The 18023-nt window shown below is 44.9% G+C and overlaps 1 protein-coding gene across 3 annotated transcripts in view; it reads left to right on the top strand.

Moving 5' to 3' along the window:
• Positions 1 to 18023, top strand: part of IMMT (inner membrane mitochondrial protein) — a 304792-nt gene that overhangs the window by 17083 nt on the left and 269686 nt on the right. For all 3 annotated transcript variants that reach the window (XM_033951925.1, XM_033951916.1, XM_033951934.1), the window contains exons 2-3: positions 6990 to 7063; positions 8828 to 9014. In XM_033951925.1, coding sequence (XP_033807816.1) covers positions 6990 to 7063; positions 8828 to 9014 — 261 coding nt within the window. The remainder of the gene's footprint in view (positions 1 to 6989; positions 7064 to 8827; positions 9015 to 18023) is intronic.

The following is an 18023-nucleotide window of genomic DNA, read 5'->3' as shown; positions in this document are numbered from 1 at the left end:
TCTAAAGTTCCAGCTTCAAGATGACAATGCCAACATCTATTAGACTTAGAGCAATCCAATTTTTGTAAACGAACAGGGGTCCAGAGTGCTCTATGCAACAGGAAAAACCATGTTTGTCTCATAGACACAGACATTGTACATCTCATCCTCCAAGACCAAATACGTGTCCATTGAGATGCATTACCGTATTTTCACGTAGATAACGCGCACCCGTGTAAATCGCGCACACGGGTATAGCGCGCGGAAAACACAAATTTGTGTAAAGAAATTTTTATATACCGCGCTCACGGGTATACCGCGCATGCCTCCCCGACTCTCCTCTGGCTGCCCTGACTCTCCTCTGGCTGCCCCGACTCTCCTCTGGCTGCCCCGACTTTCCGTTCGCTGCCCCGACTCTCCTCTGGCTGCCCCGACTCTCCGTTCACCTGCCCCAACTTTCCGTTCGCTGCCCCGACTCTCCTCTGGCTGCCCTGACTCTCCGTTCGCTGCCCCGACTCTCCTCTGGTTGCCTCGATTCTCCGTTCACCTGCCCCGACTCTCCGTTCACCTGCCCCGACTCTCCGTTCGCTGCCCCGACTCTCCGTTTGCTGCCCCGACTCTCCTCTGGTTGCCCCGACTCTCCGTTCACCTGCCCCGACTTTCCGTTCACTGCCCCGACTCTCCTCTGGCTGCCCTGACTTTCCATTCGCTGCCTCGACTCTCCTCTGGTTGCCCCGACAATCCGTTCACCCGCCCCGACTCTCCGTTCGCTGCCCCGACTCTCCTCTGGTTGCCCCGACTCTCCGTTCACCCGCCCTGACTTTCCGTTCACTGCCCCGACTCTCCTCTGGCTGCCCCGACTCTCCTCTGGCTGCCCCGACTCTCCGTTCGCTGCCCCGACTCTCCGTGCGCTGCCCCGACTCTTCTTTCGCCCGCCCTGCCCTGCTCCCAGCATGTAAGCATGCGCAATGGTCTGAGCATGCTTGCCGCTTAGTTTTCTGCACCGGGTTGTGGGGGCGCGCTTTTGACCTGTCACCAAGGCGGTTTTTCTGGCGGTGTGCTTTTCACCACGTGGCTGTGGCCCCCCTCTATCTGGCCTTGTAATTTGCCCAGTGAATACTATTTTGACTATACAACAGCATCTCAGCCTTTGGGTAAGCCTATAAAAGATTAATGCTGCATGTAGAGCCCACATTTTAATTTGATCTCTTCAGATTGGTATTCTGCATATATCTACCCGGTAGTAGAGTTTATCAATTAAATTTAAATTTACCGCCATAATGGCAGGAATGAGACGAAAGTCATATACAGCGGACTTTAAGCTTCAAGTCGTTGCGAAAGCTGAGGAAATAGGCAACCGGGCCGCAGCGAGAGAGTTCGATATTGGAGAAACATCGGTGCGTGAATGGAGAAAAGATAAGAAGGAACTGGAGAAATGCAATCCGCGAAAACTGGCACATCGTGGGGCCAAACCAAAATGGCCTCAGCTGGAGGATGACTTGAAGCAGTGGATTCTGGCGAGAAGGGAGCAAAATCAATCAGTCTCTACTGTTGCGATTCAGATGAAGGCAAAACTACTTGCCAATGGAAGAGGAATACCCGACTTCAAAGCTGGTTTCACATGGATCTCAAAATTTATGAAAAGGAACGGACTATCAGTTAGAATGAGAACAACTGTTGGCCAGCGACTTCCAGATGACTGGCAGCAAAAATTGATTGATTTCCGTGACTTTGTCGCCAAAGAAATATCTTAACTTGGCATCACTGCAAAGGACGTCATCAACATGGATGAAATTCCAATGGCATTCGACATTCCAGCGACAAGAACCATAGCCCCCATAGGTACTAAATCTGTTGCCATCACCACAACTGGGCATGAAAGAACGTGTTTTACAGTCGTTCTTGGTTGCTCAGCTAGCGGGGTTAAGTTAAAGCCCATGCTCATTTTCAAAAGGGTCACTATGCCCCGTGAAAAGCTGCCCACCAGTGTGGTTGTGCACTGCAACAAGAAGGGATGGATGGACTGCGACGTAATGAGATTGTGGGTAGATAAATGCTTTAGGGCAAGACAGGGTGGATTCTTTGCAAAAAAATCCTTGTTAATTTTTGATGCCATGGCTGCCCACAAAGAAAAAAATGTTCAGGCCTACATTAATTCTACTCGTGCCCACATCGCTGTGATACCTGGAGGCCTGACATGTAAGCTGCAACCACTTGACATCGCAGTGAATCATCCATTCAAGACTTTTATTAGAAAGGAGTGGGAGGAGTGGATGCAGAGCGGCATGCACGAGTACACACCCGCGGGGCGGCTGAAGCGGGCAACTTTCACAGAAAGTCTGCAAGTGGGTGGCTTCAGCATGGGACAAAATAACACCAGATACCATTCGAAACGGATTTAGAAAAGCGGGCATTGTTTATGAAACCAATGACACTACGGGTACTACCAGTGCAGCGGAAGGAGGCAACAACATGGATATCAGCGATGATGATGATGACGATATTACTTCGGAAATAAACGAGGATCGTCTGCAGGCCGTGCTCACTTTATTTAATGACGATGATGACAATTCGGATTTTGATGGATTCAAGGATACAGATGACTGTGATGATGATGACTGAATAAACCTGTAAACTTTGTTTATTTACAACTTTACCGTAATTACGGTAACTGTATTTAGATTATTTTGTCCTCGATACTTCGTTTGATCTACCGGTTAATGTTATAGTTTATAAGAATGAACATGTAATTTCTGTTCTTGTTGCTGAATTCATACTCGCTAACTCTAGATTAAAAGTTATACGGTTGTTTATAAGAATGAACAGTTTTTTTCTTTTCACGTGTTTGGTTGGAGGGTGTGTGAATGGTGCGTGAGTTCTCCTATGTCTGGTTGAGGTGGATTGAATTACCGGTATTTAGCTGAAGAAATTATGGTAGTTAAACACCCCCCCCATTCCACACACATTACGGTAATTCTCTTCCATTTTTGTTCCCATTATAAAAAACACTGATAAGTTTCCAGAAAAAAATACATTAAAATAAGAAGTGAAAACAAAGGCCCCAACAGATGAGAACATAACATAAGAATAGCCTAACTGGGTCAGTCCAATGGTCCATCATGCCCAGTAGCCCATTCTCATGGTAGCCAATCCAGGTCACAAATACCTGGTCAAAACCCAAAGAATAGCAAACATTCCATGTTACGGATCCAGGGCAAGCAGACGCTTCCCCCATGTCTTAATAACAGACTATGGACTTTTCCTCCAGGAATTTGTCCAAACCTTTTTAAAACCAGCAACGCTATCTGCTTTTACCATAACTTAAATCTTTCCTTCCAAACAGAGACCTTGCTAGATGTCAAATACAGAAAGAACAAGGTAACTTCACAAGGACTTAGCTGTGCAGGAAATGTGAATCTCCTCATACACCCACCATATAGTGCAAAAATGTGCAAAGGTCTGTTTTTTTCTTTCGATCACTACATTGCCTAATGCCACACAAATATATTCTGAAGGTCAATGCTAAGGTTAACAAAGTTTCCTTCCTTGGACCACAAGGAGATACTGACAAACCACTAGAAGAGATCCCAAAACAACTACGCAGGCACAACACCACTCAGTGTGTGAACCAGTTCAGTGGAGTGGACTACGGTAACTGGGGGGTGGAAATGGACCTTGAAGTCCTGTCCCCCCTTGAAGTCCTGTCCCCATCCTGAAAGCCTGATGCCCCCCCCCCCGACGCACGATTCATCATCCGGAAGGACCGCTCGCACCCCCACCGCTCGCACTCCCACCCCGATGGACCGCTCGCACTCCCACCCGAAGAACCGCTCGCACCCCCACAGTCTCCCCCCCTCCCCCATGGAGAAGCTGTCTACCTTGTTTCCGGATACCAGTGAGCCCAGCTGTTTCCTCTGCCGGCGGTCCTGCCCCTTCTCTGAGCCCTGCTGCGTTGCTTCCTCTTCCGGTGGTCCCGCCCTTTCTCTGACGTCCCAGAATATGGGATACCCTGTATCTCCTTTACCTGTTGAATAGCTAATAACAAGGGTTCAAGTACTATATCAAACAACAAAGGAGACAAGGGACAATCTTGTCTAACTCCCCTTTGCAACTTGAAAGAATCTGAAATATTATTATCAATATATAATCTAGCAACAGGAGAGCTATACAACGTTTGAATCATTTGTATAAATCCTGACCCTATACCAAACCATTCCATAGCTTGATGCATAAAGGCCCATTCTACCCGATCAAAAGCCTTCTCTGCATCCAAGGACACAAAGAAGGCCGGGTCAATTAAGTCCTTTGTTAGATATAACATGTTAAAAGCTAATCTAGTATTATTAGAAGAGTGCCTCTGAGCAACAAAACCGTCTGATGCATACCAAACAGTGCTGCCTTCTATGGAGAGAGACAAGGGAGAAAGAAAGAAAGGGGGCACAGGGAGAGAGAAAGAAAGAAGGGGAGCCGAGAGAGAGAGAGAAAGAAAGGGGAGGAGGGGGGCAGGGAGAGAGGAAGAAAAGTTGGACTCGTGGAGGGACAGAGAGATGATGGTTGGGGAATGAAATGAGGTCTGGAGGAGAGGAAGCATACAGGAGGCAGAAAGAAGGGAAGAAATATTGGATACACAGAAGGAAGTGCAACCAGAGACTCATGAAATCACCAGACAACAAAGGTAGGAAAAATGATTTTATTTTCAATTTAGTGATCAAAATGTGTCCGCTTTGAGAATTTTATCTGCTGTCTATATTTTGCACTATGGCCCCCTTTTACTAAATCGCAATAGTGGTTTTTAGTGCAGGGAGCCTATGAGCGTTGGGAGCAGCGTGGGGCATTCAGCACAGCTCCCTGCGCTAAAAACCGCTATTGCGATTTAGTAACAGGGGAGAGGATATATATGTCTATTTTTGTATAGTTGTTACTGAGGTGACGTTGCATATTTTAAAGTCATCTGCCTTGTCCTCTTTGAAATAAACCCCAAATATAAATTATAATTAACATTTTCTCTGCATACAGTTTGCTTTGTGTTTTTAAAAATTTTATTGTTGTTAGATCATTTTGACTTTAGTCATTTTAAAAGTAGCTCGCAAGCCAAAAAAGTATTGGCACTCCTGCTATAAAGGCTTTCAAGGATTAGTTTGATAATAAAATTATGTTAATGCATTGCTACCTGATTTGAATTTGTCAGTAAGCAGGAAGGAACAGATTCGAACATCCTGTGTTGGATAACTCTCTGAATGTGGAACTGGGCTATCGCATTATGACCCTTGGGGACATGTATCTAGCAGGCAAAGACAACTCCCTAGCAGAAGTTATGTACCTCACGTGACTGATGCATGGAGGACGTTTTGAGAGAGGTATACCCACAATAGATCTATTCTTCATCCCTTGGAACAGTTATGTTTCAGGATAGGGACACAGCAAACTAGACTCAGAATCATTCCTCCTAGATTAGATCGGGGAGGGGGGAGGTCTACTATACTTATATTCTCCAATATCCTAATAGTGAAAATTGTGAATCTTAGGATCAAGGAACTATGGTTCTAATAGTTAATTTGACCAAGACAAATGTAGTTCCTTCTTCTGGAGCTTTCCATGAAAAGGCCAACAAAAGTGCCTGACCTGGATGGTGACTTCAGTGCACCAAGTGTAAGGCTCCAGGCTTTAGTGACTGATCTACTTTACATCAGGGCAGATTTGATTTAAATCAAATCGATTTAATTCCCCTTCCCCCCCCCCATTTTTTATGAAGCTGCGTTAGGCTTTTTTATCGCTGGCTGCAGCGGTATTAGCTCTGATGCTCATAGGAATTCTATGAGCTTTGGAACTAATATCACTGCGGCTGACAATAAAAATAGACTAACGTGATTTTGTAAAGGGGTGGGGGATATTGAATCACTAGTCAGAAAGACTTGATTTAAAACATGCCCGTGCCTTTATAAATTGATTAATTGAATTTATTTACCCAGAAATTTAAACATTGCATGAATATACTACAGCATTATGCTACATAATTAAAAACTAGGCCTTATTTCATGATGAAACTTTTGGACGAATACAGGATGTCCGGTGCTATATTTGGAGAGAGCCCCCAGGAAAGAGACTTGGGAGTACTTGTAGACAAGTAAATGAAACCATCCACGCAATGTGCGATGGTGGCGAAAAGGGCAAACAGAATGCTAGGAATGATTAAGCAGGGAATCACAAAGGTTATCATGCCGTTATACCGGGCCATGGTATGCCCCCACCTGAAATACTAAGACAACACTGGTTGCCGTACACGAAAAAGGACATAGTACTACTCGAAAGGGTCCAGAGAAGAGCACCGAAAATGGTTAAGGACCTTGGGGAGTTAACGTACAACGAGAGGCAAGTGAAACTGGGCCTCTTCTCCCTTGAAAAAAGACTGAGAGGGGACATGATTGAAACATTCAAGATATTGAAGGGAATTGACTTAGTAGAGAAAGAGAGATTGTTCACCCTCTCCAAGGTGAAGAGAACAAGAGGGCACTTGCTAAAGTTAGAAGGGAAAAGATTCTGTACAAACGTAAGGAAGTTCTTTTTCACTCGGAGAGTGGTAGAAACCTGGATCGCTCTTCTGGAGGCTGTTATAGGAGAAAGCACCCTTCAGGGATTCAAGACAAGGTTGGATAAGTTCTTGCTGAACAGAAACGCAAGTAAGGCTAAACTTAAATAGGGCACTGGGGTTTTTTGTTTTGTTTTTTTAGAATGGTTGTGGGATAGATAATAATCACATTAATATGCATTTTAATGCAGTTACTCCTAATGGCTTCAGCGCCTGCACTGAACAATTAGAACATTTGGCGTATGATAAAGTACTGGTAAAGCAGGCACTAGCCCCCTTTTTGGTGCTGGTATTAGTTTTGAGTATCAAACCCCTCTGTGTAAAATTTTTGTAGTTATCTATCCCTTTCTTCCCTGGCTTCTGAACTGGCATGTAGACATTAACAACTATGGTTTAAATGTCACATCATTTTTTTTTCTTGCAGAATTGCCTGTACAGTAAATCTTCACTTCATCCATTGCAGTCATGCCGGAGATTTGTTACATCAAGAGAGTCTGGGTAGGTATCCTTACTTTTTCTAAAATCAGGAGGCATATTGTAGTTATTTATGTGAAGAGATTGATGTGATTTTAATTTTCCTTATGGAAGTAAGATCAGTTAGTGTAGTGCAGTGGTTCCCAACCCTGTCCTGGAGGGCCATCAGGACAGTCGGGTTTTCAGGATAGCCCTAATGAATTTGCATGGAGAAGATTTGCATGCCTGGCACCTCCATTATATGCAGATCTCTCTCATGTATATTCATTAGGGCTATCTCGAAAACTCGACTGGCCTGGTGGTCCTCCAGGACAGGGTTAGGAACCACTGTTCTAGTGGATAGACTGATATAAAGGTTAGCAAAGCAATATCATCTTATTGTACTAATTTAATATATTTCTTCATTAGCTTTTAGGCATTAATGCCCACTTTCTGTTCTCAGAACTGAATGAGCAAAAGATGTTATTAGAAAATAAGTGAATTGTAAAAGCATACCAATGGTGAAAGAAAGGAGGGAGGTTAATGGATATGCATAAGATGCATGAACCATAATATTCAATGCTCTAATGCATTAGAAGGCCAAGAACTTGAGTGTTGTCGTTCTAAAGTGTCTGATCATCTTAACTTTCGTTCTAAAGTGTCTGATCATCTTAACTTCAAATATTTTACATTTCTGAGTATTCAAATGCAATTTGAGTATGGAAATGCAGTTTTATATTATAAGGTTTTTGTTGCTATGGTGTTTTTATAGAACTTGAGATTTTTGGTGCCGAATACCAAAATCAGTTAATACTCTGCCACATTTCTTAAGAGTGAGAGGCAGTTACTTCTCTAATAAATAGCTTTCAGTTTACCCCTCTTACTAAGCTGCAGTAGAGGTTTATACCATGGTCCAGGGTGCTAAATGCTCCGACACTTCTCTGACGCTCATAGGAATTTTATGAGCATCTAAGCATTTAGCACCCTGGGAAGCGGTAGAAACCTACCACAGCTTAGTAAAAGGGGACCTTAGTTTATAACTGAAAAACCACAAAAAATTATCAGTTCCTTGGCATTCCTAAGATGTTACATGATAGCTGTGGTCTCAGCAGGGTGATGGTTTGAGCTGACCACAGTATCATCATCTCTTGGCAGCCAATATTTTGACTAGGGCCATTGTCGTGCCAATATTTTGTACAACACACCATTAGCAACTGGAGAGCTTGGGAACAGGGCTACAGGTTGGTTCATTTGGCCCTTCCAACCGAAACATCCCACTTTCTCTAATTTGCAAGCTTCCTCACACTGTCTTCTTATTCCCATCACTTTCTGCTTCTTTGCTGGTGCTAGGAAAGTGAGGGGGCTGGTGGTGGGGAGGGGAGGGGCATTTATTGCTGTTGAAGAGGGTTGGATAAAAGGTGCTGGCACTGGAAAATGTTCTGGGTCATTGACTAGAATCTACCTAAAAGAATTATCTACCGACTTCTAAATTAGTTTGCAACATAAGAATAGCCTTACTGGGTCAGACCAATGATCCATCAAGCCCAATAGCCTGTTCTTATGGTGGCCAATCCAGATCACTAGTACCTGGTCAAAACTCAAGGTGTAGCAATATTCCATGCTACCAATACAGGGCAAGCAGTGGCTTCCCTCTTGATTTTTGACACTAAGAAAGCACGTAATTGTCTAAAAAAAAGAACACCTAAAATGGGAAGCCCTGCTTATAAGCTATAAATACATTTTTTTTTGTTCGTTTTGCAACCCTTTGTTTTGGGGTCCATGCCATTAATTGTATTCTTTTTAATGTAGTGCCTCTGCTTGGAAGATTGTTGGAGCAAGTGCTATGTTTGCCACTGGAGGCCTTGGGGGAACTGTGCTATATGCAAAGTGGGATCCAAAATTCCGAGGCAATGTGGAGAAATTCATCCCTTATTCTGAAAAATTCTTAGACTTGGTTCTTGGTAGAGCCCCCTACAATTCAGGGTCACAGAAAACAGTAAGTAGAATGTAGTTTATAACGAATCAGGATGCAGAATGATTTCTACTCAGTGATTTGAGAATGTGATGCATATGGCAACATGAAACACTAAGCATGATACTTAAAATTTAGGTTCTCAAGGTATGCAAAGAGAAAGCCTTGAAACTAAGCTTGATGTCGGTCTTTCTCATGGCTCTGAACTTGCATACTGCATCCATCAGTTCTCAATAAGTACACCCTCTGCACTGTTGCTTAGTTCCCATCCCATGCCACATACCACCACCACCACAGTTGTACACACCCTTTTGATCCTGTATTCCTTCTTTCTTTACCCCTCTCTTTACTATCAATGCTTCATCACTGTAGACATGTGCTAATTATTCTTATCCCAGGATAAGCAGGCATCATATTCTCACATATGGGTGAGAATGCGGAGCCTTGATGCGGACAGCTTTACAAATAGCCTTGCTTGAAGAACTTTAGAAAGTTTGCGACTGACTGCACCGCGCATGCGCAAGTGCCTTCCCACCCGACATAGGTCATGCGTCTCCTCAGTTCTAGTTTTTCTGCGGAGCCATGAAGTCCTACTTCGTTTGTTCTGCATACTTTCTAGTGCCTTCCCAGCCGTGGAATTGATTTCCTTTTGGAAAAATCTCTTTATTCTTTCATAAAAAGATTATTTTCTGTCTCTTTTTTTCTTTGATTGGCAATTTTCAACAGCAGAGCCTTGTCCTCTGCCTCGGACTTTGATTTGGCTGAGGTGGTGTTTCTGTCCATGTCCCGCCCGCTCACTGGCTTTAAAAAGTGTAGCAGGTATCGGTGCACGATTTCCCTCACAAACCCCCACGAGTAGTGCATCCAGTGTTTGGGGTCAGACCACCGTTTGGAGTCTTGTTCGCGTTGTGCCATGCTACAAAAAAGATCCATTAAAAACTGGCTTATCCAACAAAGAAACATCTTCGGGACCATGGATACTAATTCGGTACCTCAGACACCGGTAAAACCATTGAAATCGAAGGCATCGACATCGCCAGAGATACCAGTGTCTAAGCCGGTGTCGCCGTCCCAGTCAGGTAAGCCAATTAATAAGCCGACACCTTCACAGACAGGATTTCAGACCATACAGGTATTGAGTTTATTCGTACCGGCCAGACAAAGACCTCTGATGCTGCTCGCCTCCAAGTCTTGAGGTACATCTTCTTCAATATTTTCCTCTCCGGAGCGAGCTGTGGCACCAGTGATACCGGCATCTACATTGCAGGTATAGGTGCAAGCTTTCAAAGAGAAGCTCGATGCTCTCTTTCAATTGGAGTTTGGGAGCATGTTCTCGATGCTTACTCCTATGTCGATTCATCCGGTACCAGTTCAGTCTGAGCATCACTCTATGCCAACTGAAGATACCAAGGTTGCATCATTAGTACCACCTTGACGACATCGATCTTCGTAATCAAGTCATGCTTCTCAACACCGATCTTTGAGGCATCAGTCTGCTTCACTGAAGCATCGCTTCTCAAAGCGTCGCTCTCCATCGAAGTGTGCTTCTTCATCACTGAAGCATCAGTCTTCATCTTCTTCAAAGCATTGACCATCTTCTTTGAAGTGTCAACTATCGAAGCATCGATCAGTTTCTCCGAGACATCGATCATCGAAGCATCGATCTCCTTCTCCGAAGTGTCCGCAAATGCACTGTCTTGCTTCAGGTCATAGGTCCAGTATTTCTTGACACTTGTCTCCACGACCTCCTGCGAAATCTGGGAAGTATTCTTCCAAATCTCTTACTGCTTCTTCTATTTGACACCGTTCCAGGCAGCGGTACTCTTCTTCCTTCATGCATGAAAATTCAGACGTTCATTTCAAATATACACATGGAGCTTCACCTTCCTCCACAGAGGCTTATGGTTCCAAAATAGAAGGATCTCCTCGTTCCACTTCTCATAGGGAATCTTCACCATCAGAGCCTGTTTCTTTTATCCAGTTCATCCTTCAGATGGGTAAAGACCTTAAAATAAAAATAGGGGCAGACTCCAAATATTCCAAGGAGTACATGGCAGAGTTGGAACTCAAAACATCCTCATAAGGAAGTACTCAAGCTTCCTATCAATGGCATTTTGAAGCACACCTGCCGTACAAATTTGGACACACCATATTCAGTGCCAGCATTCCCTGGGAAACTGGACTCCCGATATAAAGTTATCCCTTGTATAGTGTTTGAAAACCCCCAATTATCTTACCAGTCTTTGGTAGTGGAGCCTACCTTCAAAAAGTCAACCCCTTCTAAGGTATATGCTACCGTACCTCCAGGGCGTGAGGGTAGAACAATGGACAAATTTGGCAGGAGGTTGTACCAAAACTCTATGATGGCCAACAGAGTTTTGAATTACAACTTTTACTTCACTTCATATTTGAAATACTGGATCAAAACCATGCCAACCTTTTTCAAATATTTACCTTCTCATCGACTACCAGGATTCAATCACATGAACCGTACTCTTACACAGCTCCAAGTACATCTGGTACAATCTTCTTATGATACCTTTTGAGCTGACATAAAGAATCTTGGCGCTCTCAGTAGCCATGAGGCAACTGGCGTTGTTGCAGGTTAATGACATGGACCTTCAAGACTGGCTGGCAAATATCCCTTGCCTCAGGCATGAACTTTTTGGTGATTCCATCGAAAATGCTACAAAGAAGCTGTTGGAGCATGAAAAATCTTTTTGCTTCTTTACTCAGGCCGAAACCAAAATCTTCTGCCTCCAGAGAGTATAAGCCATTTTTATATCAGCAGCGTTATCCCACCAAATCTGCACCTTACTCTCGTCCGCCACAGTAAAACCAGGCCAGCAATGTCTTCAGAAGGCTCAGACACTTGCTGCGTCCAAGACAACTCAGCCTTTTAGACCAGCTTATGCCGAGCACAACCTTGATTCATGTGTGTCTGTCTTCCCCCCCCCTCTTCCCATCGGAGATCACCTAATCCATTATTCTCATTGCTGGGCATTGATCACATCTGACCTCTGGGTACTCACAATAGAAACATTGAAACATGACGGCAGGTAAAGGCCAAATGGCCCATCTAGTCTGCCCATTATCTCTTTCTCTCTCCGAGAGATCCCACGTGCCTATCCCAGGCCCTCTTGAATTCAGACACAGTCTCTGTTTCCACCACCTCTTCTGGTTATTCTCTTCATTTCCTTCAAGTTCCACCAGATCACCTTCCAAGAGTCCTTCCAACCTTCTGCAGACCTCCCTTCTTCTCAGGGAAGTTGAAGCTCTGCTTGTTCTCAATGCCATCGAGAAAGTTCCTTTGGAACAGCAGAACCAGGGGGTTTTACTCCTGCTATTTCCTTATACCAAAGAAGACAGGAGGTCTCTGACCAATATTGGATCTCTGAGCTCTCAACAAATTTCTCCTCAAAGAAAAATTTCGGATGCTGTCTCTGGTGTTCTTATATCCCCTTCTGGATCACAATGATTGGTTATGCTGTCTGGATCTCAAAGAGGCTTACACTCGCATTCATCCAGCCTCTCCCAAGTTCCTCAGATTTCAGGTGGGAAATCAACATTACCAATACAAAGTGTTCCGTTTGGCCTGTCATCATCTCCTAGAGTTTTCACCAAGTGCCTGGTAGTGGTAGCAGCAGCATTACGAAGTCATGAACTCCAGGTTTTTCCATATCTTGATGATTGGCTCGTCAAAGACCCCTCATCTCGGGGGGTTACTGTAGTGACAAAAGACTATTCTGTTACAAAATTTGGGATTCGAAATCAACTTTCCCAAATCTCAACTGTAGCCCTCTCAGACTCTGCAATTCATTGGAACTCTTCTAGATACTGTGCAACTTGGAGCATTCCTTTCCCAGCAGCATCAAGATGCTCTAGTAAAGCTCTGCTATCAAGTGTCCACTCTTCCTTCACAAACAAGTAGCCATGCACTATGTCAATAAGCAGGGAGGAACAGGATCTCTTCCCCTTTGCAAGGAAGCTCAGATGATTTGGAATTGGACAATCCTTCACAACATTTTTCTGAGAGCTGTCTATGTTCAAGGGGAGAAAAATTCACTGGTGGATAAATTCAGTTGCATCCATCAATTCTCAGTTTCTCCATCACATTTTTTCTCAGTGAGGAACTCCTCAAATAGATCTGTTTGCTTCTCCCCAAAACAACAAACTGCCCCAGTTCTGCTCCAGATTCTACTTTCCACATTGCCTGAAGGCAGATGCTTTTTCTCCTGGACTGGACGAACAAATTTCTCTATGGGTTCCCTCCATTTCCTCTTATTCTAGATTTTCTGCTTGGTGCGATCTTCATCACAAGGAGCCTCAGTCTACCTCCTTATCTTCAGTTCTGGATTATCTATTGCATTTATCTCAATCTGGCCTCAAATCCACTTCTGTTAAGAGTCCATCTCAGTGCGATTACTGCTTTTCATCAACCACTAGAGGGGAAACCTCTATCTGTTCATCCTGTGGTTTCTAGATTTATGAAAGGACTTCAATGCCAAACCACCTCCCAGTGGTGTGGGTTCTCAATGCTCTTGCTAAATTTAATGAAGCCTCCATTTGAACCAATGTCTACAGCTCATTGTAAATACCTTACTTGGAAAGTGGTTTTCCTTATCTCTTTCATGTCTGCTCGCAAAGTCAGTGAGCTATAAGCTTTAGTAGCGGACCCACCTTTTACAGTCTTCCATCATGATAAGGTGGTACTCCGAACTCATCCAAAATTTTTATCAAAAGTTGTTACAGAATTTCAACTCAATCATTCAATTGTACTTCGTGTTTTTTTTCCCAGCCTCATTCTCATCCTGGAGAAACAGCTCTTTATACTCTTGACTGCAAGCATTCTTTGGCTTTTTATTTGCAAAAGGACTAAATAGCATAGATCTTCTCAACTGTTTGTCTCCTTTGATCCAAACAAGTTGGGCCATCCAGTTTCCAAGAAGACAATTTCCAACTTGTTGGCTGCTTGCATCTCATTTTGTTATGATCAGGCTGGGCGGCAGCTGGAGGGTTGAGTCACAGCCCACAAAGTTAGAGCTATGGCAGCTTCTGTAGCTTTCCTTAGATCTACTTCTATTGAGGAAATATGCAAAGCTGCCACTTTGTCTTCGGTTCATACATTAACCTCACATTACTGTCTGGATTCTTTTTTTCAGACAGGATGGCCATTTTGGCCAAACAGTGTTACAAAATTTATTCTCCTAAATGCCAACACTCCCATCATCCCATTCTGGTTAGCTTGGAAGTCACCCATATAAGAGAATATGCTGCCTGCTTGTCCTGGGTTAAAGCACAGTTACTTACCGTAACGGGTGTTATTCGAGGACAGCAGGCAGATTTCTCACAACCCACCCACCTGCCCTGGTTGGTTTCTTAGCTGGCTATCTAAACTGAGGAGACGAGGACCCTACGTCGGGCAGTAAGGCATATGTGAGAATATCTACCTGCTGTCATGGATAACACCTGTTATCCCAGGACAAGCAGGCAGCATGTTCTCAACAGTGGGTGATGTCGCCAGCGGAGCCCCGCAGCAGACAGCCTCGCAAGCAGACTTGTTTGAAGATCTTTTTAAGAGCTTACGAGTGCTGCACCGCGTGTGCGCGAGTGCCTTCCCGCCTGAGCTAGGGTGCGCGTCTCCTGTGAAGTACCTCAGTTCAATGTTTTCCGCGGAGCCGAGAAATCCCATTTGTTTCAGCTCTGCAGTCCTTCGTTGCCTTCTCACACCGCGGCTTTGTTATTTTCTTTAAGTCATTGTGCCGGCGTGTCTTGTAAGTTTCTTTACTTGTTTAAAAAAAAAAAAAAAAAAAGGTTTAACTTTTTCTCCGTATTTTTGGTCAGTGGCCTTAGGCCCTGCCACTGAGCCTCGTTCATCAGTCAGATCCTTTTTTTCTATGTCCTGGCCTCTCACCGGTTTTAAAAAGTATAGTTGGTGTGGTCAGGTCATTTCTATCAACCGACCCTCATCATTGGTGCATTATCCACGCTGTGCTACCCTTCAACCTCAAGCCCTTCGCAAACACCGTGCTAAAATTCTTCAACTGTTTGGCACTATGGAACCATCTGTGGATAAGGCCTCGACCACGAGTTCTAAGACCTCGATCTCGACCCCCATATTGGCCTCGACTAAGGCCTCGGCCTTGACAATCTCGGCCTCGAAGGCCTCGTCTGTGGTCCCTTCGAAGGTTTCGTCTCTGGGTAAGTCTCCTGTTTCTCCTTCAGGTACCCTTCCTAAGAAGCCTCCAGAGTCTCAGGCATTCCAGACAGTGAGTGCAGTCCTGCCAGCCTCTATGAGGCCTCCAAACACAGGGAATACTCATCCTTGAGGTCGCCCTCATTGGAGCGCACTTCTGCGCCTTCTAGACCAGATTCCTTAGTTTCGGTGCCTATGTTTGAAGACATGTTAAAAGCCATTCTGACCACTCAAATCACCTCGGTCCTGGCTCAACTTGTCCCTGCCTCGACCCTGCTTCCTCCTAGCCAGCCTGAGCCTCCTCTCGAAGCACCTTGAGACAAGCCTCGAATATCTCGTCGCCTATCTTCCAGCGACTCTTCGCCTCAGCCTTCCAGGTCAGAGTCTCCTGCATCTCGATCGAGGCACAGCTCGAAGCACATCCCATCCTCGAGGCACATTGCTTCTCAGCGGAGTAAAGACTCTTCTCTCAAGCGAAAGGACTTGCCTCCTCAAAGTACTGAGTCTTCTATACCTCATTTATCGAGGTCTGTCGAGGCTCCTTCGAGACCAAAACACAAATCTAGGTCTCGCAAGTCTTCTACACCTGCTGCTTTGTCTCGAAGACAATCCAGGTTGAGGACTCCTCCATCGAGACCATCTCCAAGGGAACCTTCTCCATCTGCCTCGAGTCGCTCCTTCCCCGGGAACTTCCTCGTCGAGGCAGCTGAAGTGCAAACATTCTCTGACTTCCCCTATGACAGCTAGTGGAGCATCTTCAGTTACTATGGCACTTGATTTGGAACTCCCTTTTCAATATTCCAGGGAAGCTTCACCATCGTATTCGGCTATTCCCAAGTCTCGGTCTCCTTATCCAGACGAGCCCTCCACTTCGAAGTCCTCCTCGTTTACGAGGTTTGTCTTTGACATGGGTCAGGCTCTAAAGCTGTATCTCTACTCTGACTCTAAGTACACTCCAGAGTACCTGGCCAATATGGAGTTACTTCATCCACCCAAGGAGACTTTGAGGCTCCTCATGACTCCTGTGTTAAAGCAAACTTTTCTCAGGAATATGGAAACTCCTTACTCTATTCCGGCCATACCTTCTAAAATGGAATCCAGATATCGCACTGTTACTTGCAAGGGGTTTGAGAAACCGCAGCTATCTCACCAATCTTTAGTGATGGAATCTTCATTAAAGAAATCTCAACCATCTAAGATCTATGTTGCGGTGCCTCCCGGCAGGGAGGGCTACACCATGGACAAGTTTGGTCGTAGGCTATATCAGAATTCCATGATGGCAAATCGAATTCTCAACTATAATTATATTTTCACCTCATTTTAATCACTGCCTCAAACTGATGCCCAAGTTTTTTTCTGGCTGTAGAAGAGCAGTGTCTCCCAGAGTTCAAACAGATTATTTGCACTCTATCCTAGCTTCAACTCTTCATGCTACAAGCCACATATGATGCTTTTGAGCTCTCATCCAGAGTTTCCGCTTTTGCGGTAGCTATGCATCGCCTCGCTTAACTCCGCATTGTGGATATGGACTCCAATTTGTAGGACCGTCTAGCAAACTTGCCTTGCCAAGGCAATGAATATTTTGACGATTCCATTGAGGCTGCTACTAATCGTCTCTCTGAACATGAGCGCTCTTTTGCCTCCTTGATCTGGCCAAAGCCTAAGACTCCTCTGCCACATTGTTACCCCCAAAAGACAACTCTGGCTTTCTCCAGGCCCCCACCTAGACGACCTCCACAGCAGCAGAGACAGCAGAAACCTCAGGCTCCTGCTGTGGCTAAGCCGGCTCCGTCTTTTTGACGTTCTCAATCCGAGCATTTCCACCTTCATCCATCAGACTTCTCTTCTCTTCTCTTCTCATAGGAGGTCAGCTTCACCATTTTTATCACCAGTGGGATCTGATCACCTCAGATCTCTGGGTTCTCAACATCCTACGGAAGGGATTCTCGCTTCACTTTCTTCAAGTACCACCAGATCTCCCTCCAAGAGAGTTTCCTTCCGGTTCGTTGCAACTTCCCCTTCTTCTTCAGGAAGCTCAGGCTCTTCTTCGCCTTCGAGCTGTTGAGGAGGTTCCTGTGAACCAACGGAACAAGGGGTTCTATTCCCGTTATTTTCTAGTCCCAAAGAAGATGGGGGATTTGCGACCCATTCTGGACCTCAGAGCCCTCAACAAATTTCTAGTCAAAGAGAAGTTTCAGATGCTTTCTTTACCAACTCTGTATCTCCTGATGGATCAAGGGGATTGGTTATGCTCTGGATCTCAAAGAGGCTTACACTCGTATTCCCATTCATCCAGCCTCTCGCAGATTCTTAAGATTTCGGGTGGGGAATCTTCATCTTCAATACGGAGTACTTCTTTTCGGACTCGCCTCATCCCCCAGAGTCTTCACGAAGTGTCTAGTGATGGTGGCTGTAGCCCTCCGTACCCAGGGTCTTCAAGTTTTTCCATACCTGGACGACTGGCTCATCAAAGCCCCCTCTCAACAAGGGGTTATTGCAGTGACCTGACAGACTATTACGTTCCTCCAATGTCTGGGGTTCGAAGTCAATTTCCCAAAATCCCAGTTGCACCCCTCTCAAACACTTCAGTTTATCGGGGCTATCCTGGACACTGTCCAGATCAGAGCGTTCCTGCCTCAACCACGACAAGATTCTCTCATTCGCCTTTGCCATCAAGTGTCTACTCTCTCATCAATTCCAGTGAGACAAATGATGATTTTACTCAGTCACATGGCCTCTACAGTTCACGTGACTCCTTTTGCCAGACTTCACCTTCGCATACCTCAGTGGACCCTGGCATCTCAGTGGCAGCAAGCTAGCGACCCACTCTCTCGACA

Source organism: Geotrypetes seraphini, chromosome 1, assembly GCF_902459505.1.
Source record: "Geotrypetes seraphini chromosome 1, aGeoSer1.1, whole genome shotgun sequence".
Taxonomy (NCBI): domain Eukaryota; kingdom Metazoa; phylum Chordata; class Amphibia; order Gymnophiona; family Dermophiidae; genus Geotrypetes; species Geotrypetes seraphini.
This window is presented reverse-complemented; position numbering and strand designations above follow the sequence as displayed.